At 37.2% G+C, this 27,230-nt stretch overlaps 1 protein-coding gene across 1 annotated transcript in view; it reads right to left on the reverse strand.

Annotated features, from left to right (window-relative positions):
- rnf213a (ring finger protein 213a) overlaps positions 1 to 27,230 on the reverse strand; it is a 306,385-nt gene that overhangs the window by 265,410 nt on the left and 13,745 nt on the right. Inside the window, exons 12-54 of the mRNA XM_073833166.1 lie at positions 26,996 to 27,155; positions 26,725 to 26,874; positions 26,525 to 26,623; positions 25,988 to 26,110; positions 25,111 to 25,303; positions 24,819 to 24,992; positions 24,201 to 24,353; positions 23,490 to 24,103; positions 23,230 to 23,389; positions 22,927 to 23,144; positions 22,713 to 22,850; positions 21,307 to 21,471; positions 19,942 to 21,214; positions 19,612 to 19,793; positions 19,333 to 19,482; positions 15,644 to 19,249; positions 12,146 to 12,270; positions 11,955 to 12,050; positions 11,750 to 11,871; positions 11,548 to 11,670; positions 11,400 to 11,461; positions 11,114 to 11,267; positions 10,888 to 11,023; positions 10,545 to 10,736; positions 9,973 to 10,103; positions 9,665 to 9,822; positions 9,360 to 9,569; positions 9,075 to 9,262; positions 8,752 to 8,872; positions 8,569 to 8,669; positions 8,288 to 8,470; positions 8,019 to 8,185; positions 7,829 to 7,934; positions 7,307 to 7,421; positions 6,873 to 7,071; positions 6,262 to 6,458; positions 6,060 to 6,182; positions 2,769 to 2,879; positions 2,422 to 2,664; positions 2,270 to 2,345; positions 1,907 to 1,941; positions 1,664 to 1,764; positions 1,078 to 1,234 (exon numbers count right to left, since the gene is read on the reverse strand). Of these exons, the coding sequence (XP_073689267.1) occupies positions 1,078 to 1,234; positions 1,664 to 1,764; positions 1,907 to 1,941; positions 2,270 to 2,345; positions 2,422 to 2,664; positions 2,769 to 2,879; positions 6,060 to 6,182; positions 6,262 to 6,458; positions 6,873 to 7,071; positions 7,307 to 7,421; positions 7,829 to 7,934; positions 8,019 to 8,185; positions 8,288 to 8,470; positions 8,569 to 8,669; positions 8,752 to 8,872; positions 9,075 to 9,262; positions 9,360 to 9,569; positions 9,665 to 9,822; positions 9,973 to 10,103; positions 10,545 to 10,736; positions 10,888 to 11,023; positions 11,114 to 11,267; positions 11,400 to 11,461; positions 11,548 to 11,670; positions 11,750 to 11,871; positions 11,955 to 12,050; positions 12,146 to 12,270; positions 15,644 to 19,249; positions 19,333 to 19,482; positions 19,612 to 19,793; positions 19,942 to 21,214; positions 21,307 to 21,471; positions 22,713 to 22,850; positions 22,927 to 23,144; positions 23,230 to 23,389; positions 23,490 to 24,103; positions 24,201 to 24,353; positions 24,819 to 24,992; positions 25,111 to 25,303; positions 25,988 to 26,110; positions 26,525 to 26,623; positions 26,725 to 26,874; positions 26,996 to 27,155 (11,290 nt within the window). The remainder of the gene's footprint in view (positions 1 to 1,077; positions 1,235 to 1,663; positions 1,765 to 1,906; positions 1,942 to 2,269; positions 2,346 to 2,421; positions 2,665 to 2,768; positions 2,880 to 6,059; positions 6,183 to 6,261; positions 6,459 to 6,872; positions 7,072 to 7,306; positions 7,422 to 7,828; positions 7,935 to 8,018; positions 8,186 to 8,287; positions 8,471 to 8,568; positions 8,670 to 8,751; positions 8,873 to 9,074; positions 9,263 to 9,359; positions 9,570 to 9,664; positions 9,823 to 9,972; positions 10,104 to 10,544; positions 10,737 to 10,887; positions 11,024 to 11,113; positions 11,268 to 11,399; positions 11,462 to 11,547; positions 11,671 to 11,749; positions 11,872 to 11,954; positions 12,051 to 12,145; positions 12,271 to 15,643; positions 19,250 to 19,332; positions 19,483 to 19,611; positions 19,794 to 19,941; positions 21,215 to 21,306; positions 21,472 to 22,712; positions 22,851 to 22,926; positions 23,145 to 23,229; positions 23,390 to 23,489; positions 24,104 to 24,200; positions 24,354 to 24,818; positions 24,993 to 25,110; positions 25,304 to 25,987; positions 26,111 to 26,524; positions 26,624 to 26,724; positions 26,875 to 26,995; positions 27,156 to 27,230) is intronic.

A 27,230-nucleotide genomic window follows, 5' to 3' on the forward strand; every position in this document is an offset into this window, starting at 1 on the left:
ATATATATATATATATATGTATATATATATATATATATGTATATATTAGTGGTGGGCCGTTATCGGCGTTAACGTGCTGCGTTAACGTGAAACTCTTATCGTGCGATAAAAAAAATATCGCCGTTAATCTATTCTCAAATTTGGGTTGGGAGCTGGGTCTAAACTACGCAAGCTATGATGACTTTTACCTTGATAGTTTAACGCGGATGTATACCAAAGACTATAGAATATGGTAGCGCGTTTACGTCTCCTCCGCCAAAACACAGACGGGATCGCGTCGTCCTCCATTCATAAAAACCGAATCTACTATAGCGAAATGCCATGTAAATTCGTCGTTTTTTGGATTCATAAATCAAATGTTGGTCTGTCACTTAATTCAAATCGCGATATGGACTAGTGTATGTGAAAACTGAAATGCAAAAAGACCGTTTTAATATGAATCCGATATGTTCCGTTTGCCTAGCTGTATGTATGCATGGCGGAGACGAGCTTTTACTACACGCATACTGAAACACACGTGACGCTCCCGGTAATTTTTGGCATTTTCATCTCACATGAACAGATAAACTCAATCTCCCAAACTGCTGTGAGTGTCACTTTTACCGTTTCATTTGAGAAAACTAGCATCATATCATACTGTATACACAGAAACTTCACGGCAACCTGTCAAAATAAAAGTACGGTGTAACATGTAATGGGTTGGGTAGGTGTTGACGTTAAAAAAAAAACACAATCTATAGGTAGAAAAAATAATTTCATTGTTAGTTAGTTAGTAAACACAAGTACATCTAATTGAACATAATTTATTTTCATCAACAAATTATCATAGAACAGCTTTATGAGCTTTATGATCCATTCTCAAAGACTTACTTTTAGTCATTATTTGGGTAGCACACATATTCTGAATGCCTTCAGCAGAATTCAAATTAGGCATTTTAATCTAGATTAATATAGATTAATTCCAAAATTTAATCTAGATTAATCTAGATTAAAAAAAATAATCTATGCCCACCCCTAGTATATATATATATATATATATATATATATATATATAAATTAAAAGGAAGAATGTATTACCTGTGGGTTGTTTTGAGCTCCCAGCAGCATGGACATGTGTGTGAGCAGTCTGAGAAGAGCAAAGGGGGCAGGTGACATATTCTTTGTGTCCTGCATGTCAGGTTGGTCACGACGCTGTGCATCACCCAGAATGTGTCCCGACTGAGTACGGTCCCCTCTGCAAATATTACAATTACAATCTACACTTACAATCTACAATTGCCTCACATTGATTAAAACAATTACCACTAAAGCAAATCTACGGCATCAATTCACTTAAAGGCATATTGAGCATAAAAAATACCAACCACACCTCTACAAATCCATATAATGGCTTAGTCAAAACTGGCAATCATTTATGTAATGAACGACAAATAGGAACGCATAGTGTGCAGGTCAATACTTCAAAATAAACCTATAATGCTAATATTGTATATTTCAATAAAACTTTACCAAGATTTATGTTAAGATTATTGCATTGATTTTGCAATATTTTAAATGAAATAATACTTCTATAACATTTATTGATGTATTTATATATTAATGCATTTTTACCTTTTAAGGCATAAAAGAGAAAGAACAAGCATTCACTGCAAGAGTAACTCACTGTATCGGCATGGCGTGGAAGCCTTGAACAGGATTGTGGTCGATGCCACCTATTGGTGCATTACAGTCTGGACAGTGTCCAACCTCCATGGGTCGACCACACTGAACAGATACATGAGGAAAATATTTGTTTAATTTTAAGAAGAAAAAAAAAAATCTAATCTAATTCTGCACTTTGTGACTATTAATGTACAGCTAATGCAGTGTTAATCCAAATCATAGGAATTAAGTCACATGACCATACCTCACCAACAGTGCATGGATGACCATTAGGACAGACTGTCAAACACAAAGGGACACCAGGGATTAGGAAATGAAGGAAAAAAAGATGGTCATACATGTATTACTGTTCTTGCTGTTATTTACTCAATATATAACAGAAATCTACATGTTATGTAACACCCAGGCAAACAATGTCAAATATATTATCCTATACACACAAAGTTCTGAGAATGAAGTTCTGTTTATTATCACTGTATGATAATTAGAACAGGATAACATGGCATTTCAGGTCAGATATTAACCACTGGGTTTACAGGTGCACTGATTTTTTCCAGCTCTTTTGCAGTACACTGGCAAATACCACCAATACACAGAATCCACTCACAATACCACTGAAGCTGTCCCATGGCCTGCTGGGCAACAGCCAGCATGTCATCAGGCATGGTTGGAATGAATGAAGCCTGTGAGGAGAACATGATAAGAGATATCAAACTCAAACACATTCTAGACACCATGTGAAGTGTGAAGGGTTCATACCATCATGTTGTTTGGGGACAGTGCCAGCTGCTGCAACGGCTGCAGTAAAGGCAGATTTCCACACAGCAGGACTGCAGCCATGTGAACTGTGACCTCTACCAGCACAAATTCTCTGCCTGATATCTGTGGTTGTAGGCGCAGATATTGCAGATTATTTTTCACCAGCGCTTGAGCAAATGCTGTCATTTCCTTATTGACGAAGACATCTGAACTTCTGATAAAATCTTCAAGGCCAGCACATTGCTACAGAAAAGATCATGCATATCAGACATACAGAAGTGATATACATTTATCAAAACATCTTATTATATATATAATTGTTGTGTAGAACATGTTTGAGCTTTTACCTCAGGTTTAGGGTGTATGTTGGGGTTTCCAATTCTGTACAGGGAGGTGACTTCTCTGAACAAAGCCAGTAACAGATAAACTGCTTTCTTCATGGGTGTGCAGTTGCAATTCTTCAGACAAAGATGTTTTGAAAGACATTGCAAACTGGTTAGGACAGCTAAAGCAGTTCAACAAAATAGAGGAATTTTTAAGAAATGGCAAGAAATTGCATATTTTAAGCATTCAGTTAGAGTGTTTGTGTAGTGGACATGATAGAGTCAAACTAAAATTTATTCAGACACCTTCAACATTTCTCATATGTGACCCTGGACCACAAAAGCAGTCATATGTAACATGGGTATATTTGTATAAATTCTTACTGTAAAAATATCAAAACTTAATTTTTGATTAGTAATTCATATATGTATCAAAACTTAATTTTTGATTAGTAATATGCATTGCTAAAAACAACTTTTTGGAGGTGATTTTCTCAATATTTAATTTTTTTTGCACCCTCAGATTTTTAAAAAGTTGTATCTCTGCCAAATTTGATCAGTTTTACTGGTAGTTCACAACAATTTTTGGGTATAATATGTCACAGTTTACTTTATTTTGCTATTTTGCCACATAATGAACTATAGTATCCTGCAACCACTAGTAAAAAATATCAAAAATTATATTTGTGACTGAACTGAATCTCTGTTAATGGTCACTTGCAGGGTCAGAAATTAACTTTTCCATTAAGAAGCAATAATAAGGTGCACATAAGTTTGTTTAGCCTGGCTTTCATAAGAGGATTTAGATTTAAAAAAATAAAATAATAAACAAAATAAAAAAATGTGATAATACTATTATATTTTAAAATAAAAAGGGGGTATTAAATAAAAATACAATTATTTCATAGTAAATTTAAAAATGACGCTAATATTTAATGTCTTAATGAATTGTCCTTATTTTCAAACTTATTTTATTTCGGAGGGTTATTTTGTATGCTTTTGAAAAAAAAAAAATGTTTCTCTGAGGTTGACCCAACTCCAGGGTACACTGCAAAAAATGCTTTTCTTACTTAGATTTTTTTGTCTTGTTTCCAGCCAAAATATCTGAAAATTCTTAAATCAAGAAGCATTTTCCAGACGAGTAAAAACTATTGTCTTGTTTCAGAAAAAACTAGTCAAAATTAAGTGTTTTTGCTTGAAACAGGCAAAATAATCTGCCAATGGGGTAAGAAAAATAATCTTGTTTTCTGTTTGAAATAAGATTTTTTTTTCTTACCCATTGGCAGATTATTTTGCTTGTTCTAAGCAAAAAATCACTTAATTTTGGCTTGTTTTTTTTTCTGAAAACAAGACAATAATTTTTACTCATCTAGAAAATGCTTTTTGATTTAAGAATTTTTAGATATTTTGGCTGGAAACAAGACAAAAAATCTAGGCTAGAAAAGCATTTTTTGTAGTGTAAGGTTATAGCCTAAGTAACCTAATGTTAGTGTAATCTGTTAACAACGGACATCATAAACCTGTCTTTTTAGGCAAGAACCAGTTAATGGGTTTCATGTCATGAAATGTTTTTAATACGACGAAAACTGTATTTAAAGGATTAATTCACTTCCAAAACAAAAATTTACAGATAATTTACTCACACCCTTGTAATGTTCTTGTCTTGCTTTCTTCAGTCATAAAAAAATTATGTTTTGTGAGGAATAATTCATGTATAATCATATAAATAAATAAATCATATTCTGTAAGAAAGATTGAAAACTTCCATAGAATTGGGTTTGCTGCTATTGGGTGTGTTTTCCCTTTAGGGGCAGATGGGAACCCCCAACCAGGTGCGAGCCTGGGGTTGAGAGAACTCCTGAAAGACCAAAAGGTCTTTGTATTTTTACAACTGATTAGAAGATTTGTTTGTGTTGGTCTGGTATATAAGGCAAGTGATGAAACACAACTTTGGGGATTTTGTAGCCAAATGACCCCCACTGTATGCATGAGTCTCTGGAGCTAAATCTCCAAGTCTCTCATGCTGCAGTGTGTCTCTCTGATAATCAGGTATGCATTTCCCACTCTTAGATACTTCTTTGGGTTATTGAGGTTATGTATTTATCTAAATTGAAATTGAATTGGATTCTCATTGTTTAATTGTGCAATTGGCATGATACATTTGTACCTGACAAATAAAATGTTATATTTGGCTATTCTGATACGTCCTGAAATCATTATGACCAGTAAATTGTGATGACACTTTTGTGCGCATAAATATACGGCCAGGATAAGACAAACTGGAGGCTAGGAATGAACAGGAGCAGTAGGCACGTTCTCTGAAGACCTCCTGATTTCTGCTTATCACTGGAATTAACAAGTTGTGCATGGGAAAGACTAAGTAAACTACACTTTTGTATGAAGCGAGCAGTAGGCAGCTGGCCAAGAGGGTATTAGTCCCCTACAACCTCTGAGTAATTATCAGGCTGGCGATTTTGTGTTACGAGATTGGCGCTCCGGCCGACGCCAGACTCAGACGACATTAGGTCCCCAATGAACGAATAATTGAAAGTATAGCACGTCCAAAATAATCGGGTATCTAAATTATGACACAACTAACTTTATGATCACTTAAAATTGGAGTCAGATTAGAACAGAGCTAGATCAAAATACAAACTAAATCTTGAAGCGCTGTAAAAAGACCAAACATGCAGTAAAGTGTTTTCGGGCCAGTGAGTCGGTCCTTTCAGTACTGACCCAGTGTTTACAAAGTGAACGCGCAAAGAAGGTCAAACACCCTTACAAAAAAGGTAAAACAGTGATGTAGGATGATTTTGAATTTGGAGGAGAAAATGAGATTTTTCGACATACCCTGACTGTCTTGACCCAGAGTGCACTATATGGAGAAAATTCCTGAAATTAAAACAATTTCTTTATGACTGAAGAAAGAAACAGATAAACATCTTGGATGACAAGGGGGTGAGTGAATTGTCTGTAAATTTTTGTTCTGGAAGTGAACAAAAATCCTTTAACATGATCATAATTTACTAAAAAAACAGCACGTGATGGAGATTTACGACACAGAACCGGCATTACTGACGCATAGTAATCGCATCCGATTATTTGCACAGCCGTAGGAGAGGGTTTGCGGCATGATTTTTATCCCCAATGGGGACAAAAATAATTCAGCAGAATATTATAAAAATCAAAAATTGCACAAAGTTTTGTGTGAGGGGTAGGTTTAGAAGTAAGGTTAAGGTAAAGAGATAGAAAATATAATTTGCACAGTATAAAAACAATTACGGTTATGGAAGTAAACCAGGAGTAAACAAATACCTTAATAGATTCCTGTATTCCGTTCATGTTGCAATCTAGCATGGCTTTGGCTACTGCATCTCGAATAGTTTTGTAGTCTATTCCACATGCTAGATACTGGTCAATTTGACTGTCATCTTGATTCTGAGAGAAATAAATTTAGCAGTTACAGAATAAATACTTCTCACTCATGTTAGGATTATGAAGTTTAACTAAAACCCACCGACTCAAGGATCTCCTGAGGAAACAGCCACTTGAACCCCTCCTGTGGCAGAAGTTTCTGGACATATTCAATCCCATGAAGACTGCAGATCTTTCTGATTAGGTAAACTCTGTACCAGTCATTCCTGCTTTGACTGCATAGATCAACCACACTGTTCAAAAATGGTGGGATAAAAGCTGAATGATCATCGTGTACACCTAAAATGAAGAACACAATATCAATATCAAGAGAAAAATTATTTAAATTTCAGATATAATACAGACATTCTAGGGTAATAGTTTATATTTCATAAACAGTTTAAATAATAATGTTTTAAAACTAGGGAGAAATACAGTAAAATATTGCAAAAAAATACTGCAATGCAAAAAAGTTTATATATATATATATATATATATATATACACATACACACACACACACACACACACACACACACATACATACATATATATATATATATATATATATATATATATATATATATATTTTTTTTTTTTTTGTGCACAGTTCTTTTTCTTTCCATATTTGAAATGTATTTGGACATGTTCTGTCAGGTTTCATGATGTCATGTCACGCACTAAAGCACAAACACTAAAGATTTTTTTAAATTACCAGCACTATTGACTAGCAGGTCAGCAGCCATATCCAGGCACAGTCTAACTCTGGCCATGCGCTGCAGGTGCTCTATAGATGCAGTGTGTGCAGACACAGCTTCAGAGTGAAGGAACTCCAGCAGAAAACGTGTTTCCTCCTGTAAACAGGTCTGCTGCTCGGCCACAGAATTCCGCTGTGTCCGATCATACAACGAGTCCTGCAGACACAGGTGGAACACAGTTTTTTTTTATCAAATTTTAAACATATAGCACATTAGGGTATTTTAACAATAATTCTGGAGAAAGTAATCAAACAATATAAATTTAATAAATTAAATATTATACTTCAGCAGAAAAATATCACCAAAAATACTTCGTTATCATCAACAATTAAAACTAAGCAATAAAACATGGCAGGTGAACGTGAGTTGGACAGGGCAGTGATATACACACCTCCAAACAGTTTATGTACAAGGAATAAAGCTCGGTCTTATCAGTCTCCTCAATGATGTTGCTTTGCTCAACTTCTGTCAGATGCTGCTGAAGATAGTGCTTGACATCATCAAAGCTGAAGGAGGAAAAAAAGTTTAAACATTTGGGGGCAGCCGTGGCCTAATGGTTAGAGAGTCGGACTTGTAACCCAAAGGTTGCGGGTTTGAGTCTCAGGTCCGGCAGGAATTGTAGGTGGGGGGAGTGAATGTACAGCACTCTCTCCACCCTCAATACCATGACTGAGGTGAGTCCCTTGAGCAAGGCACCGAACCCCCAACTGCTCCCCGGGTGTGTGTTCACGGTGTGTGTGTTCACTACTGTGTGTGTGCTCTTGGATGGGTTAAATGCAGAGCACAAATTCCTAGTATGGGTCACCATACTTGGCCTCACGTCACCTCCTTTCCTTTCCTTTCCTTTCCTTTCCTTTCCTTTCCTTTCCTTTAAGAAGAGTGTGCTGTGAGCTGTTAGAAGCCCTGGACCCACCTGTACTTGAGCAGGAGTTTCAGCACCACTGAACGCACCACTGGATTTTTATCAACAGAGTCATCAAAGGGAGAAAGGGCCTTAGTCAAGAACCTCCGGTCTCGCCCTGAAATAAGGAACGACGTTCTGGTCATTTAATAATTTTAATCAAAATCTAACCTCAACACATATACTTAATAAACAAACATACCTCTGATCTGGGGGACCGAGCAGGATTCTACCATTAGGAGGGACAACAGGTGGAGAATGATGTCTCTGCTTGGAGGAGTGTTGTCCTTGAAGCACACAGTAGTGACCAGATCAATGAAGAAAGCATTGCACCGCATTCTGAACAATGCATTTTGATTGATAAGATCCCTAATGACCAAAATAAGCACATATGCATTAGACGGATAGAGAGAGAAAGCATAAACAGAGAGATAAAGCACAACTATTTATCCCAAACAATTAGCAGATTACCGTATTTCATCAGACGCCTTGAGCTCAAAGCCATCAGGCACTTCCTGCACACAGAGAGGGCAGTGCATCTGGCCAGGCACCAGCCACTGTTTAATACAGGTTAGGCAGTAGATGTGGTCACAGGGCAGACTCAAAGGGTCCTGAGGGTCTCCCATGCACACTGGACAAGGCTGAATGCCAAACCTGTGTAAATTAACAGTGAAAAATCACCACACTCCATTAAAAGCCTCTTACTAAACCCTTTGAATTGAAAAATATAACAAATAAAAAAAAAATCATACCTGAAAATGCTTTGAGATGCTCCATCTTTACAGGCTTTGAGTATGGTGATCACTGCCTCAAACGGCTGCCTCTTTTTGAGGTTCGAGTTCCGCTCTAAGACCTTTAGCAAAGAGATGAGTGCAGATAAGCAGTAATGAAGTTGTTCAAGAAATTATTTTTCAGGAAATGGACAGTCAACTCACTTGTGCTAGGTGTCGAGTGTGTTCCAGAACTAGTGGCCTGAGTTTCAACTTCACATCTCCAACACCCAGAAGCATGTGCTCCACAAACAAGGCCAGAGAGCAAATGCGTTGCCAGCCATGTCTGAATTGTAACAATGCAATGATGTAATTGACAATAAATGATAATATTAATAACTGCACAATACAGTAAATAGAGTTGCAGTAATACTGTAGTAATACTTGCAGTAATGTAACACAAAAATAAACAGATAACGTGATTTGAACATACTGTAACGTTCCCCAAGACTCATGATAAGACAATTATTTTAGAGCTCATAACTCACTGGATGTGTGTGACCATCAGTTTGCTTTTCTCTCTATAGTGGCGCAGGCTCTCCTCACAGCAGACCAGCTCAATTGGCACCTGTAGTTTTTTTACACATCTAAGCCAGGCCAGACTCTGAACATCTCCATCTAGAGTCTGGGGTTCCAGGTATTCAATACAGGCCAAGGCAGCATACATATCTAACACCTGAGAAACAGAAAAGTGGTTGCGAAAAGACGTCAATACACTGTAATAAACATTTTCATGCCAACTTCAGAAGAAGAAGAAAGTTAAAAGCAATTACCAATTCAGTGCCCTCTCTGGCACATCTGTTATCAATTAGCATTTGAGCAATCCGAGGCTCTATACTGATCATCCTGTAGAGGTTCTGTATTCGGTTCTTGAAATTATGGTAAGCAGCATGAACCCATGCCAGTGAAATGACTTCACTCTCATGTGATTCCTGACCACCTCTAAGCTCATGTACACCACAAGTAAGGGCTTCACGTAAGAGCTACAGAACAAGGCAAAAAATAGCACATGAACAAGTGTACTTGGATCTGCAAATGATGGGTAGAAATCTGGCCTCCGAAAGGGTCTGTTCCTCACCTTGAGATCCACCTCTGATGTTACATTCATGGTCATGGAAATGAAATCCTGGAGATACCTGTGGAAAAACTCCATCTGCATCTCTTGGGTTGCTTCAGAGATGTACCTGCCCAAGGGGGTCTTCCAAAAAAACTCTTCAAATTGTTTTATAGTGTGTCCTGTTGAAAGAAAGGCAAATACAGCATCTATTTTTTACATTTGACAGTTAAAGGAAAATGAAAAAAGAGAACTTTTCAAGACAACTAACCTGATTTAGAAATGATTGCTTATAAAAAAAAAACAGCAAGTAAAGAAGTTGTGTAAAATACCTTCTCGCTGCAAAGCATGCACCCAGAGTTCCTCTAGACAATCTTTAATCCTCCAGCTGAAAGGCAATGTGCAACCCATGTTCCTGTCGACTGCAATGTAGTTCTGAACCAAGATTGTCTTTGTCTCTTCGCTATAAAACATAATGTTTTCAGTTACAACAATGAAATTCTGATATTGTATACGTGAATGTTAAACACATTGTTAGTGTATAATTTTGATTCACATAACAAGCTCTTGCTTTTCATTCGTGGGGAGAATTTGAGTTACCATAATGTTCATTGCCATTCATGTTATCATTTGGGTAGCTAGCTATTAACCAGTTGAGTAACTTGCTCAGAAGGATTATCTTTTTCCTATCTTTTAAAAAATGACAGTAGCTGACCTTAAAGAAAAAAAAAAACTGAGCAGCAGTGCTGAGAATGCAATGCATATTTGCTTTGCATTATAAATTCCTGTTAGACACAAAGTACAATAAAGCTTGTGAAACTAGGAGCATTAGTGTATTTGCATTGGGTATGTTTTGGGCCCTAACGGCTTACAAAATGCATCTTGAAATCAAATAATTACATACTTGCTTTCCACTCTTGTGTAAGGAACATTTAGTAACTTTAAATCTCCAAAAATGTCCAACCACAGTTTCTTCAAAGATTCTTCAGAGTTTCTATCCAGCAAGAGGTCTAGATTGCAGTCACGGTCAATAGTTGAAACAAGTTGTGCCAAAAAGGGAGTTACTACTGCTTGAACTCGCCTCCACAGGGCATGTCTAAAAAACAGAAACAAATAATTAAAAGTATAGTTGAAGAGAGAGTAGAAGGTACAGGATATAATATATAGAAGTTATAGGGTTTTACAAAGAGCCAATAAAGGTTCCATGTGAACATCTGAACAATTTACCCTCTTTCTCTTACACTTACCTAAAAGTCCCACCTTCATGCAATGCATCTGTATTAAGTGCTTCCTTTGAGACCCAGCTCTTGGCAGAGATTGCGTTTTCATCATGAGTCATCAATAGAGAATGAAGTCGCTTCTTTAAAGTTTTTAGAAATTCAGCTGGTAACATAAATGCCTAAATATCAGTGATCCCTTATGGACAGTTAATGAAAGCTGTAAAGAATTACAATAGAAACAGTGATCTCTCACCATGTAGAGTCTGGTTGTCAGCCAAGAGCATTAGCAGAATCTCTACTCTCTTGGTGCTACGGGTGCTTGCCTCTGTCTGATCTCTTAGCATACCAACTGCACTCTGAACACAGCTTCGCACTAGTGCTGTGGTGTCCAAAACATTCTTCCAGCCCTGTAGAGCATGAGAAATAACTACATTTTCACTTTTACTGGGTTTTCCTAGAAGTGTACTGAACTGAACAGGGTGGCAATGATCTCACAAAAATACTAAAAACATAGTGCTGTTGTTGACTTTGTGGCTCACAGTATTGTCTTCTAGCTCCATCTTCTCTTCTTCCTCCATGTACATCTCCTCAACCTCCATTGCTGCAAGTATTAAAATTAGTAGATTTTTTTGAGAATATGGATCATCTCTTTAAAGGTAACCATCAATAATTTAAAAATAAAATGACCTTCAGGCTCATCTGCTTTCTCTTCAAACAGCTGGCTAATGGTCAGACACTGCAAGGCTTTTATATCAGAGACAATATCTTTCGATCTTCTGAGGTCATCAATGTGGACTGACTTCCATGGCCCTTATAAACGAAACTTTAGAGATGAGATTTTCACTAAAACAAACAGTGTTGGTGATTGATGAAATCAAATTAGTCTTACCACCATTAAATCCAATGTAGGAAGTTCCACCGTCCATTCTGGGTAATTTAGTGATGAAGTACACAAAAACCTTTTGATTGTCCTCTTTTCTGAATTTGTTGATTTCATTGATAGATGAATACCTGGAAACATATTTTAAGTTTAAATTACGCTGCTTTGCATTTACCGAACAAGCAAAATATGCTACCAACCATATTTAACTCACTTTGCAGATGCAATGACATTTAACCTTTGGGAGCCTTCATCAAAATCGGTTTGGATGAGAAGTATCTTGTCCCCGGTGGTGTTTTCCAAATAATTCCTGAAAATAGAGAAAAGGGTATTAATTGAAGTAAGAACATATGAGCTTTTTTTGTTGTGATGTGACAATATGTAGTGATATTGTGAGCACAATACTTGATTTTCTTGAGGAATGAGTGTTCAGTGTCAAACTGCTGTAGTGAGAGGAGCACTATGTTTTGAACTACATTCTGTAGCTGTTCAGTTTCTGCAGCGGTCAGAAGCCTTGAGAATGTAGTCACCTAAAAAATTGAAAAAAAAAAAGATGGTAACACTTTACTTTAAGGTCCAATTTTCACTATTAACTAGTTGTTTAATAATGCAGAATAGGACATTAAATATGTGTTCCCTATAGACCAATTTGGAGTAGACATCACAGTTACGTCACTTGCAGCTGCGCGTGTATGGTGTTGCAGAACACTGGTAACAAGTAAAGGTAAATGGGTAAAATCCATGGAATAATAGAAAAAAATGTCAAAGTCCTTATGAAAATAATTTTTATAGAATACAAAAGAAGCGATTTGAAGCTAAACACAGATTTTTAAATGGACATACTGTAGATGAAAACTGCTATGATTACTCTATTTTTAAAGCATACATTTGATCGAAACAAAAGGTCTACATAATATGCACATATGCTGTTCATAGGGGATGTATTGTATTAGCCCTACAGTTACAGCATGAAATATTATTTAAACCTATTACTATTTACATTTTTAAATAAAATTTATTTTATCTCACAATTTTGACTTTTTTTCTCGCAAATGCAAGTTTATATCTCCTAATTCAGAGTCAGACTGTATAACTCGATTTAACACTCAAACAGTGAGTTTGTCAATTCTGAGGGGAAAAAGTCAAAAGTGTGGAATAAACTCTATTCTGTACCTTCTATCCTAAACTCTATACTATTCTGAGCCGAGGGGAAAAGGGAGAACAGTGAGTTGTTTTTCATTATTAGTATTGTGAGATATAATCTCAGAATTGCAAGAATTAAGTCAGAATTTTTAAATATAAAATGAAATTGATTTTTTTTATTCTTTTATTCCATGGCTCCATAGACTGCCACTTGAAAACCGTAATTTTCTGCCACCAGATAGTCTTCGACAACAAAAATCCCTGTTTTGGATCTGTAAGACTATCCCACTATCTAATAGGGGTGTAACGATATGCCTAGGTCACGATACGGTACGTATCCCGATATTGGGTTCACGATACGATACGTATCACGATATTTTGAACAAAAGTTAAAACATGAAACTGAAAATCAAACAACAGATAAAAAAAAAAATTCAATAGCCTTCTTAGTTTTACATACAAGGTCACATTTTAAGGTTTAATAAAAACCTGTATTAAAATTAACAACTGAATAGGTCTGTCTGTCACTGATTTTTTTTTTTTTTTTTTTTTTTTTTTTTTTTACATAAGATTGTCAAGATGTCAAATTCTTTAAACCTGCTATCAATGCAAGATTCTATGTGTGTGCCAAACAGAGTCCTACCCGACGGGTGAACCGCTAAAACTGACGTAACGGGTGGAATAATATTTATCTGTCAGGTGCGGTGCGGGTGACATGCACGGGTATTTGCTCTTTGGACTCAATCCGGTACACGCTGACGCTGCTCTCAAACGGTCCCGTTTTGTGTTCACGCTGTCTGAAGACCGTTTAAAAGCCCTTTCACATGGACGCGTCAAGCGGTGGAATCACGGCTGCCGCTTTCTCTCAAAGTGAAAGTGTTTTGCGGTCGAGCTGGTGTTCGCGACACGGTCTCGGGGTAAACGTAGTTGCAAACAACAAGGTCTCGTTTTACTTAACAAAAACAAAATAAATGAAACGTAATGAAAATACTATATGTGCTATTTGCTATTTGTCATTTTATGGGACAATGACTAGCGTAGTTTTCATATCAGACACAGTTTGCTATGACATTTTACACATAATTGTATTTTACCTGCGCAGGCTATACACGCATTTTCTGGATTTTTTTTTCCTTTATTAAAAGCCTTTCTCCGTATTTTATGGATCATACAGCTCCATTATAGCCTATTTTAAATGATCTTGATCATGTTTTCAACACTCCGACATGCGCTCAGTGAAATGTGCTTTTGGTTGTAAATAGTTATCTGTGCGGTAACTGCTTAAATCGTGGCTGCTGCTTATAAAAGGATTACAATACATCTTCGGAGGTTCCTGTGGCTAAGAGCCATAAAAGCTTTAAGATGTTTGTTCCAATGTGTGACTCGAAAAGCGGGTGAGTCTGAAGCACGGAACTTTTCATTTCCCACTCCGTGTTAATAACATGCACCGTGACTGTAATAATGTTTTGTCTGTAATTTTTTTTCTACCGTCGTACTGTCGCATGACTATGAAACCAAAATGCTGTCGGACGTGAAGACAGGGTATCTTTAATTTAAGTTTCAGCCGAACTCATGTTGCTCTACTAATATTCAGTTTAAATGATTTCTGCATCTGATTCTGCAATGAAAGCACAAGCAGCGCTGTTGCAGAGTAGGAGACGTCGGCAGCTCAACCAATAGGATTAGATTGTCGTCATATCGTAAATGTATCGTCATCACTCTACGATACATATCGTAACATTTGTGCATCGCGAAATATCGTACCACGAAATATCGTTACATCCCTACTATCTAATGTCAATTTCACTGAATAACAGTGCTTATCACTGGGTGACAAGCTCTTGTAATATGCAGAGAACATTCTGAAAATGACATTTAATCAACATGATCTATAATCTTTTTAAATCAAACTATTTTGTACCATATCCCTGTAATTTAGGTTTTTGATGAACCATGATGCACGTGCATCCCAGATGTTTAGAAACTGATAATTGGTCTATTGTAAAGTGTTACAGAAAATAAAGACTGTAATCATAGTGCACAAGTTGTTTCTTGTTAAGATTGAAATGCTAAGAGCTGCTTTAGAGCAGAGGTTCTAAAACTTTTTGTCTCCAAGCTTTCTTATTATTCAAGACAGTATTTAAATGCCCCTTAATGTAGACTAATATATTTCTGGTGCTTCTGCTGTAATGAAAAATCTGCTTGGCTTCAACCTCTTATTTAAAGAAACTAGAAGTGACAATATATTAAAATAACTGAGTAAAGTAATTAGAAATAAGTAAAAATTTAAATTATTACATTCTAATTCCATTGTACATTACAAACACAATCTTCAAGAACTGAATACCCTTCAAGGTTATTTATGAATAATGAATTTACATTACAGGACTTTTCCAGTTGTTTGTGATTACAGGATAAGACTTTCTTAGCAGTTTTTACACATTCAGTTATTTTACACTGTGACTTAAATTAAATTGTAATGACATTTTAGAATTGTAATAATTTCCATGACATTTTTTACATCTAGAAAACACACTTTAAACACTTTTTTTTACAGGTTTTCCAAGCAGAGAACCCTTTAAGAACTGGAGTTGCTGAGGGAATTAATTCAAATGTGAAATATGGCACCAATTTGCATCTGGATTTTTAGCTGTTTTACCTTATTTTAAAGCTTGTTTTAAACCATTAAAGTTCTAGCCCCTGAATGAAAACCACCCTCCTAGAGTAACAATTAAAGTACTCAAAATACAATGGTTTTACCTCTGTGAAAAAGGCATGGCTAGACCCTGCTTGCTGTGTGTGAGAAAGGATGAAGTCAGCAAGGGAACTATGCTTCTGGTCCTCAAAGTATGCCCTTGACAAGTTGTCACTTTCTACACTGGAGAGGGAAGTGCTGTCCAGCCGAACCACGGAATCTGGTGTTGCACAGTTTAAAAGGATCAATTTAGCCTCATCTAAGATCACCTTTCTAGGATCTGAGAGCTCCTGGCCTTTGAGTTGCTCTGTAACTTGTAGCACGACAGATGCACAAGTGTCCGAGTGATAGCCAATGAAAGCATCAGCTGGAAGGTAACGGCGTGCATGGGGAGCAATTGAGTGCTTGCCTCTAGCAGAAATGAAGCTTTGAACCCACTGTTGAAGTTCCTCAACAAGGTCCTTTTGCTCACTCTTTAGTACAGTACTGAGGTCAAGATAATGTTTCTCCAATCTGTTGATCAATGGAATGGGAAACTGCTTGTACACAATTTCCTTCTCTTCAATGACAATGAGCCTGAAATCTCTGTGCACTCTGCATTTGACTCTGTGAGTTCCAAGCCCCAAATCCACATATTTCTGACCTCCAAGGCTAACGTAATATTGGTTTAGGGCATCATACAAGCTTTCATACAAGTTCTGCAAGTTCAAAAGCACAACGGTTTGACCAGTTTCCATACAGATCTTGACACGGTTAATGTTGCGGCATATCTGAGTATACTCCTGGTCTTTTGGAAAGCTTGAACCAAAGATAATCTCTGGTTGGTACTGGTCTGAAAAAAACGTTTGCTGAAGAATTTGAAGGGCTGCATAGTTTTTGGTCAGAACCAGAAGGTATCTGCATTCCTCATCTTGTCCTATGGCTGTGATGTTCTCTCTTACAAGTTCAATGGCACTGATAGTCTCAAGCTTGGGTTTGATATTTAGTCTGTTGGTGAAAACAGTGACAGCATCCACATTATCTTTGCCACTGAAGTTCCTTAGCACAGCCTTTACAATCTGTTCTGCACTAGGTTTCTGATCATTCACTTTGGCAACCGCAAACATCATCTTTATCAAGCTGTAATAGTCTCGCAGACCAAAAAATCCTTTTCCCTGTTTCTTACAGATGTTCAGGTAAGCACGGGCGAATGGCTGAAAGTAATCTCTCACCCTTTCAAGGATCATTGCATCTGAGGAACATATTCCTTTAGCACTCTCAATCAACTCCTTTTCATCAGGATCACCACGTGAAACAAATATCCCTCTATTCATCTTGGCTGGGTCCAAAGCCCAGTTTGAGATACCAACAAATCCCACCTTCTTGTGTGGTACCGGCTGATCATCTATGCATCCCTCTTCCAGCAAAGGATGTAACGTTTTTAGAGGCATTTTCTGGGAATCCTCAGCCAAGCCTATCTCATCCAGCACTACCACTGAGACATACTCTGAAAGATTCTTGCCTTCCTGAAAACGGGCACATTGCTTGAATGTATTGATGATTCCATCTGGTGTAGAATGAGGACTGCACTGGAAGGAAACAAGATGAATCTGCTTTAGTTTTCTAAACAAATCAGAATGGGCTGCTTGGCCTTGCATGCCATCTGCAACCAGAGTTTTAGACAAGGACTTGGAGCTTCCAGGTTTTCCAACCAAAAAGAGAGGTATTCGTAGCTCAATGCAAATCACCATCATGAAGACATTTTCCTTCAAGGCATTGTTTCGGGCAATGGTTTCACCCAGCGGAACGCCACTCAGGAAAAGATCCTGAATAACTGAGATCTCCTGAATCACTTTCATTGAGCTGTAGGTCTCTGGAAGGCACCTGCAAATTTTTTTCCTGTATTTCTCTTTATCTTCCAAGCATGCATGGTAACACACACCAACAGCCATAATTAATGACCAAAGAATTGGGTTTCTTTCATCAGTCTCCCTCTGATGTTGATCGTTTCTCTCTGCTCTCTGATTACTCTCAAACTGGTCAAGCTCTGAAAGTAACATTGGGTGGTTTTTGTAGAACCAGCCAAAAACTTGCATGCAGCGCTCTACATCCCTCAGACTCACAAAACTACATTCATCCTGTCTTGTTCGCATATACTTCTGTGAGGCTGATAGAACATCTGTAATGGTTGTAATGTAGTCTGAATCAATAGAATGGGTTTCAGCTACCCTTTCTACTATTTGCTTGATGTACATTTTTTCAGTATGGTCATTGAGCTGTCCAAAGTCCCAAACTAGTGGAATCATACTAGGTGGTAAGGCCTGCACTCTGTATACTAGCTGGCGAAGTGGAATGGATCCAAGTTTTTCATCTGTTTCCTCAGCACGAACTCTGTATCCCAAACCAGCTGACTCCAATCTCTTGATCATTACATCTGTGTGTTTCCTGTATGGGTTGCAAGCGGCAATGATTTGCAAGCCAGTGTCACCTCCCAAATCCTGTCCCTCAGCAGTGTTGTCACAAAGGATTTCCTTAATGCTGCTAATGGCCTCTGTTGTGTTTGCTTCATCAAAAAACAACACAGTGTCAAATCCATAATCCAGCTTGTTTCTTAACGCCATGACCTCTGCTTCTGTCACTTTGGTGTAAATCATGTCTGAGCTTGTCCCGCCATGAACCTTGACTAATTTCATGTTGTCAGTGGCAACTCCACTTCTGTGCATCTCACAAAGGAATTTGATTAGCCTGGTTTTCCCACATCCCGTCTCACCCATGATTATTACAGGAATCCCACAGCGGAAGCGCATGTGAATTGCTAACATTTTCAACATGTTGTCTGTGGTGAGCTCGTATGTTTCATCTGGGTCAAGAGGCCACTGTATTCCCAATACCCTGGAAAGTCTCTCAATTTTCTCCCATCTTGGGAGCTGGTCAAAATCAATATTAAAAGGAACTCTCTGTAGTATGAGGCCCTCATAGAGCTCTCTGGTCATGATGTTCTGCTTGATCACTCTGTTTGTTGATGGATCAATTGCATCAATCCCATTATGTGCATTTGGCTGAAGATGAAATCCAATGAATGTCATGGACTCATGGTCATCATTGAAGAAAATATATGGATGTGGTTCTGACTCCCATCGTTTTCTAATCCTAAAGGGAGCCAGATCCTCTTCATTGGCAGAAGAAATGTCATTGTGCAGTCTCCCGGGACTCTGGTCAGAGATGCTAAGTGAAGGAGTGGCGAAATCCTTTGCCATGAGAATCATGAAATTAACAACAAAATTTTTGAATCCCAACAGAGTGTCCCCTATGAATGTAACATCACAGAAGACCGATCTCTCACAATCCTGTAGCTGTAGGTTGAGGAACCAAGTGAAATTCCGCAACTCTGCCCAAGAAGGGTCTATAATACCGCAGTACACAAACAACATCTGCAGGCACTCAACGTGAGTTCCCTCAATTCCTTGGTACATGAATGCATCCAAACTGACACCATTGTAGAAACGCTGCAGATACTGATAAGGCCGTTGGTAGGCCTCACTCTTGAACTCTTGGTCATCCATAAGGGGATCATCACCCTGTTCTAATGATGCATCTTCCTGCATTCTCATTTCCAATTCAAGGACCTCTTTGGGTGGACGGCAGTAAACACTTGGAAAAACATCCAAGAAGACAGAAGGAACTTTTCCACCCTAACATAAAGAGACAAATTAATTCATGAGGCATTTGTTAATTAATGAAAACAATTCTGCTGTGATTTAATGAGTTTACTTACAGCTCTTTGATCATTGTGGGATGTCCCAGGTCTTAGTATCTCAATGACATACAAGTGCCTATTACTGCTTTTCCACATGTTTCCTTCTGAGTCCATTAGATATCCAAGGATAAGCAGCCTGAACAGAAATTCATGAAGTCCTTTCTTTACCTGTAAGTATATAAACAATACTCAAAAACAGTAACAACATTTCTTCCTATTTGCAAATATAATACAATCCTAAAATAAATAAATAAAAACAACAAAAATAATAATAAAGCAAAAGTAGCAGGTAGCTACCATGGTGGTGACATCAAAATGATAGACGGAAAGCTCCTTTTTCTTGGGGCTGTTGAGCAAGGACTGAAGGATGACATTTTCATCAACCCTTGGCTCAATTAACCTGATACACTTCAGCTGTGAAGGCTTCTTCGTGATCCTCTTCAATTTCTCATACATTCTTTTAATGTAAAGTGATTTTCCTAGAATACACCACACAGGTGAAATTTAGCATCTTTTTTCAGAAATAATTACATTCACACAAAACAAAATTTAGTTTTTCTTTGTTTCTTGTCAGAAAAAATTATTAAGACTAGCCTATTTTAATTCATTACTTGAATATATACTCACCAACTCCTGATCTTTCTGAGGATACAACTCCCACACACTGTCTGTCCCTGAATACAGCAGCAGCACTCGATATGTCAGTTGGCACTGTAAAATGTCTAACAAGGTATCGCTGAACACTGGCAATTGGTTCTTGGGGAATCAAGTGCAATCTAAATTGACTAAAAGCTGATGGAAGGTATGCATGTTCTCTGTTAGAGCTGCAGACTAAAACAAGCCGGTAATCATTTCTGCTCCGTGCATTTTGATGCTGAAAAAATTGCTCCACTTTGTAGCTGACTTCATAGGTAAGTTGGTCCACATAGAGGATTGTGTATATCTTCTTTCCTCTGTAGCCAGCAGAGAGACAGCGCCTGAGGAAAAGTTCCACTTCTTCATATGGAGTCGAAGCACTACAGAGAAGTACTTCATCGTAGGTTGGTAGAGGTTGTTTCTTGCTGCTCATGTAAATTGAAATGCAAGATATCAGAATTTCTTCAGAAGGACATATGATTAGATTTGGTTTTCCAGTAGCCATTCCATTCGGAAGTTCTCTCTGAATGTACTGTGTTCTCTCATCCTGTAAGGAATCAGCATCATGTTCGCTGGGGCTGTTGGACAAAATTTCAAGAAGATATCCAAGTCTTCTGACATCAAGGGAGTCTGGCAAAAAATTGTTCATGTTCCGCATGTAAGCATTCCAAATCACATCCAGTTTATTTGACCCAATAACATCCCCCAACTGGCTTGCCAAGTCATCAATCAATGGGCATGGCACCTCAATACTCTCATTCTCCATCATACTGGGGGTTTCCATAAATGTTTGAAAGTCTAAGTCATCGTTTTGCTCAGGACCCTTCTTAATTACTTCATACTGAAGCCTGTGCAAAGTCTGTCTCAAATCTGAAGAGGTGCAATTAGGTTTGATAAAGGAAAGCATCATAAGAACTTGGTCTTCCATTGCACTCACATTGCTCTGGGCTAGCTGATGGCACAGGTAGACTACCTGTTCTGCAGTGTAATAGTTTAAGAAATAATGCTGAGATCTCTGCTTGTCCATAAAGTCTTTCCAGAAGCATAAGCAGCTCTCCATTTTCTTACAAACTTCTGGCAACTGTTCTGTGACATCACCTTCCACCATGACGACACTGACAACATTCCCTAAATTGAAGTCCATAATAATACATGCTTCTTTACTATTACAGTTGATGTTTACCTCCCAGTGTCTGAACAATGGATTTCCAGCAACATACAAATCAATAAATACAGAGCCCAACCTCTGTACACTTGCAAAGACCTGGAAAACAGAAATAAGTTACAGTAATTTGGGGACAATTACAACAGCCATGATGAAATACGACAGAATGTAAGGTAAAGGTAAAAAGTCACCTCTGCAAACTGATCTACTTCACACTGGCTCTGATCTCCTTTGCCAGACATTAGCATCAATTTATTCTGAAGATCTCTGAGGTCTTCCAGAGAATAAATGCGCCTCTCATGGCCTTCATCATGTTCTTCCATAATATGTATTTTCAGAATATTTTCCAAGCACAACTGAAAAAACAATTCTCAAGGTTTATTTTTCTTAAGTAATATAGGCATTAATTAATGATGATAATGATAACTAAAAATTAGCATTGAGCCATTATAGAATGTCATTGCTACTCATGGAAACTGTATAAAAATCAAGCTATACCCAGCTTAAGTGGAAACTGTGATTTGGAAACTATTAACTGGTTTTGTAGTTAGTCCAAGCTGGTTAGTTAATTGCTGGATTATCAGATGGGGACCTGAATGAGCTGTATGACCATTTTGGTCCATCAACAAATCAGTTCCCATTTTTTAAATATCAGCACAATCACTTTCCACAACCAATCTTGTCAATTGCCTAAACTAGCTCGGAACAACTGGATATATAATTTTCCTTGCAAGGCCCTGGCCTGTGGTCAACCAACTTAACCAGCTTGGAGCAGCTAGAAACCAGTCAGGATTTTCCAAAACAAACCTACCACTTCAAAATATTTTTGGACAATTCAGCAGCATCATGTTAGCAAGTAATCTTAAATTATTTCACAATTTCTGTGTGCACCATCTGTGTTACATCTATTTGAAGTCAAAGGCCACATACACAATGCAGCTAAATTCGGTTGTCAGTTCACCTTTTACTCCTTAATTGTGTTCTGTACACACAATTCACTAAAATACAGGAGTGACAACCGCATTAACTCCCAAAAAATACAGGTAGTGACAACCGCATTTACAAAAATTCTACGCAGTGTGTACGGAACTGAACAACTAGTTGTTAATGATGTATTTAAACACGCATCAGAAATGTGTCTTCATGTGCATGTGACATGCAAGAAAATAAGAGCGAAAGAAATCTTAACCTTAGGACATTTTGACATGGGGCTAGTTATGCTCACGAGCCCTGTAGTAAAGTGTCAGTGTTGCCAGATCTTCATTAAAAAAAACATCAAAGAAGGACAAGCACACAAAAAAACCCCACTAAAACATCCAAATGTTCTATGTTTTATAACACCAAAAAAAAAAAAAAAAAAAAATCCTATATCTCATATCCGCAATAGCCAACTTTATTAACTGCATAAAGTACCTAGCTTTATAAGCTAAGACCAAACAACATGCCTAAAAACACTTGTAAATATGACGACAAGGCACACTGCAATACAGCTTTCTCTTAAACAGCTTCCCGAGCATAAACAAACTCACTCCCGTATTAATGCGGTTGTCACTGCTGAAATTTGCAGTGTGTATGTGGCTAAAGAGTAATGACAAACCTTCTTTTGATTTTGTGCACTGATAATGTAGATGCCTTTTGTGTTGATAGCTGATGCCAGAGACAGAGATGACAGCTCCACTGACCCATGACTGTCCTTGACTGTTTTCAACCATTCTATGTGTCTTGCCGAGTCACACTGAAACAGAGAAAATGTTGGTGAACAAGAAAATCCTATTTTCTCTCTGGTTAGCTAAGCTAGCAGATACTCTTACCAATTTTTTTGGGAGGTTGGGATCATTGTCAAGTGCCTTCCATAGTTTCTTTAGCATTTCTTTAAAGTGCTTGAAGCCAGCATCTGGCTTCAAATCATAAAGCATTGAGGAGTAGCCAAGAACTGCATCATGAAAACAGGCTACACGATCCACATCCAAATCATTCTCTCCCGCAGAAATGGAAGCCAAATCCACAAAGACTTTCAACTCATTGATGTCTAAAGTGATCAAAGGAACATTTGCTTACAAAATAGCTTTAAAAAAAAACACACTAAATTATGAGTGCAAACACTTATTATTTACCTTCAAGAGCCTCTTTAATCCAAACAACAAAATTTTTTCTGAGGCCAAGCTCCCTAAGGCACAGTCTTCGGGGCTCTGTGATGTCCACAAGCACAGTTTTTGCCTGCATCAACTCATTGTCAATGCTGTCAAGACGCTCCTGTTTAAAATCCAAGTGTGTCTGAAAAAAAGAAAGCCTTATGGGTTATCACATTTATTTTTATTTATTAAAATGCATTTTTTGACAATAGGGAACATAATAGCAAAAATAGATATCTTACAGTAACAAGCAACTTCTCCAAGACTTGAAAGTCTCCTTGTAGGCCGAGTGTTTGTTGGACCATAATGACCACCTGAGCTGACTCTACTGCCAGATGGAGCTCATGATACTGCTTAATCTGCTGGATTCTTGTCTGGACCCAGCACTGGTCATCATTGCGGTCCAGTTTGCATATAATTGAAACTTCCGCTTCCAGTTCATCATATTTTCCCTTGTAGGCTTTGAATGTTACATCAACTTCTTCAAATGTTATGCTACCATCTTTAAGCCTTGTGTATACTTTTTTGTAGGAATCATGACATGGTTCAAATATTTCACTATGAAGATCTTCAAGTGTGATAACCAATTCCTCCTCTGAAGGAATTATTGCATCATCTTTAGCATTCTCTGCAAATACTGCTGCCTGTTTCACCCAACACATTTTGAAAATGTAGCTGTCTTTATACTGGTTTAGAACCTTTGCCATAAATCGAACATCCTCATCAAGCTCAAAGTAGGTGACTACTCCCGACATTTCAGAAGAATTCTGATTTAATGAATGAACTTCCATGAACTTGTCCAGGTCCATCTCACCAATGTCAATTTTCTGTTTTTTTTCCAACCCTTCAAAATCAACTGTAAAACACAACAAAATTACTATAAAATTTGTAATCTGTACAAAAATTATCTGTTATTGTCAGGTGCTCAGTAGATAATGTAGCATATACTATACCCATCACATGCTCTCGCAGATTGTGGCTCATTGTAATAAGAGCATCCACCAGTGCTCTCTCATGATTAATAGCTTTCACCTCCTCTTGTCTAGACTGAAGAAGTCTCCTCATGGCAATGGTGTCCTTGTATTGTTTATCCTCACAAAAACAGTCTGAAAAACAGTATGTTCTGGAAGTGAACTACTCCTTTAAGGACACATCAGGTCTCAAACAAAAGTATGAGATTTATAGCATTTAAATCTGATTGTGTTCATTTGTATGATTGCTTTGTACCAGCCATTGCTTTAACAACAGTTTAATTTCTAGTTGTCACCTTTACCCTTGTTAAAAAAGGATTTATTTTTTAACTCTGGTGCTTTTGTAGACTCGACTCAATGCATCAATAAATAGTTGGTTGACTTATAGTCACTTCTAATTTCTTCTATTAATGAATCAACATTTATTAGAGCACAAATTAAAAAGACTTCATCCAAACTGTGTCAGTGCATCAGTAGCATTTGCATTTTGCATACTGGCCTATGTTAATAACTGACCCATGCTCAAGAGTTGAATAATTCATAAATGACTCGTCACAAAGTATGGTGAAAGGGTCAAATCCCACATTTGATGTATTTTACCTAAATTAAGCAGCTCCAAGAAAGTGCTCTTCTTTTGCAGTATGTGATTGAGTAGCTTTATTGCTAGTTTCCCTGTCACAACTTGATTTAAAATGCTTGAGAATAATGAGGTTGCCATGGCAAATTTCTCTCTAGCCTCATCAGAAAGCTGATCAATCAGTTTTTCATCAGCACCTGCAGAACAAAAAAAGAAAGAAAAAATTACATCTCTGTCTTCCTGTTACTTTCTCAACAATACATAAAAACAGTGGTAAACACAGCAAGCACATAATTACAATAAGCATATAATTACCATGAAGCTGAAAGATATTCTTAGCTGCTGTCCAGGCCAGAAGATGTTTGAGAACAACTTCTTCTTCCTCCAGATAGGTTCCTTTGTCATCTTTTGGCCAGGACTTTAGGATGATGGTAGACACAAGCTTTCCAAATTTCCAGTTTATACGGAATTCATTTAATTTCTCAAAAAGTTTCCCCTCAGATTTAGTCTGTTAAAAAAGTCTGCACAGTAAGTGTACATTTGCACACTTCCCATATTCAATCCCACACAAAAGCTACATTAACAACTGTTAGAACCTAAAGTAAAGTACAAAAATTACTTTATAAATCAAAAGAAATGTCACCATTTATTCCACTTTGCATCAGGTGCTCTCCATGATTTACATTATAATTGTACAGCTCTATATTTGCACAATAGTTGATTCTGATTTGTCATTGCAGCAGTCAGATGTCAGATGTTCAGAGTTCTTATTTCATACAAGCAACTGACAGCAACTGCTGTCATCTGCCTCATAATTTATTGACTGTATTGAACATGAAATCTGAGGACTTTAGCTCTAAAATTGTTGCAGTGTTCTTGTTGCCATGGCCAATTGTTTTGTACATTGTAATGTATTTTTTTCTCTTGTGGAATGCATTTGAATGAAAAAGACAATTTTTGTTCAAATAATACATGTTCCCAAAAAGTGAAAGTGTTTGAAAATAAGAAAAGAAAAAAGAAAAGTGTTTGAAACTGCTTAATTATATTAAGTAAGCCTATTTAATTTTTGGGTGAACTTTACCTTTCTATGCACACACAAGACTATATATTATTCTATTATGGTCATAATTCCCACTAAGCATTTCAAGCCAGCAGTGAACAAGCCTGTGAGAACAAAGTGAAAGACCTTTACCTGGCATATTGTGGTAACAGCCTGGAGAGCACACTTCTCAACACTACCCACCAAAAAAGGATGGGAGCCATTAAGTTCCTCAATCTTTGAGCAATAAACCTGGATTTGATCCAGTTGATCTTCCTAATAAAAGTAAAAAATAAATGGTTAATTTACAAGTACAGAAAATATTGTCAGTGAAAGCTGTAACATTTTAATGTCCATAATTAGACCAATTTATATCTTATGAGCCTAAAGTATATATAAATGTATAATAATTATCAATCCAGATGGCACGTTCAAAACTGTGAAGCTAAGATGTAATTTCTTTTAAAGTGTCACTGTTAATTCAGTATTGGTTCAGAAAATACTGTCAGAATATCTTAGTACAGGGTTCCCTGCACACCAATGGAATAATAAAGATATTTAAGAAAGTTATTGAAATTGAAAGTCATGAATTTTTAATTATTAGTTTATTTTTTAATGGAAAACAAATTAAAATAGTGGATCGTTTTCGAACCAGACTGAATACGAATACTGGAACTGTGTAATTAATACCTGTTGATATTTCCCCTCAAAGTCTGTTGTAAATGTCTCTCTCCACTCTTTAGTGAAGTCCTTACTCATGAAATCTATGGCTATGATGTTATTCCAAATCTGTTAAATAGAACATAAAACATCATTATTATAGTAAACTCTATAGATTTAAAATTTGTGTACTGGGCTGGTTAGCTTGTATGAACAAGTGTTCTGCTTACCTCAATTTCTGTAGTGAAGCTGGCACATGTTACATAACTTCTGTTTAAAAGTCTACCTTTTAAAGTTTGTGTGCTCCATGTTCTGACAGTGTGCTTGGCTTCATTGAGTAATGCAAGAATCTTCTCAGAAAAAGTGTCTGCTTGTGTTGTCTTTGAACAAATTGAACAAATATTAAAATTGTCATATTAAATCAATGGTATGTCTTCTCAATGACTATGGGCTTTAATTTGTAATTTAAAATAAAGAAACTATGATCTCAGAATAGAATACCTGGGCAAATCCTGATACAGAGGCGACAAGGTTCATGCAAGCAACAGGAATATCAGTGAAATTTTGTCCATAGCTGTAGTAATGAACTAGATTGCAGATCTTCTGTAGAAGTTTGCAAGTTGCTTGTATGCACTGAATGCCATAATCCTCATTTGGACATCTACAACAGTAATGAAAGCAAGTTAACCAGAGTACACTGATAGGGCTGGATTTATGTTAACTAACAGCATTTTCA

Source organism: Garra rufa, chromosome 1 (genome assembly GCF_049309525.1).
Source record: "Garra rufa chromosome 1, GarRuf1.0, whole genome shotgun sequence".
In the NCBI taxonomy this organism is placed as follows: domain Eukaryota; kingdom Metazoa; phylum Chordata; class Actinopteri; order Cypriniformes; family Cyprinidae; genus Garra; species Garra rufa.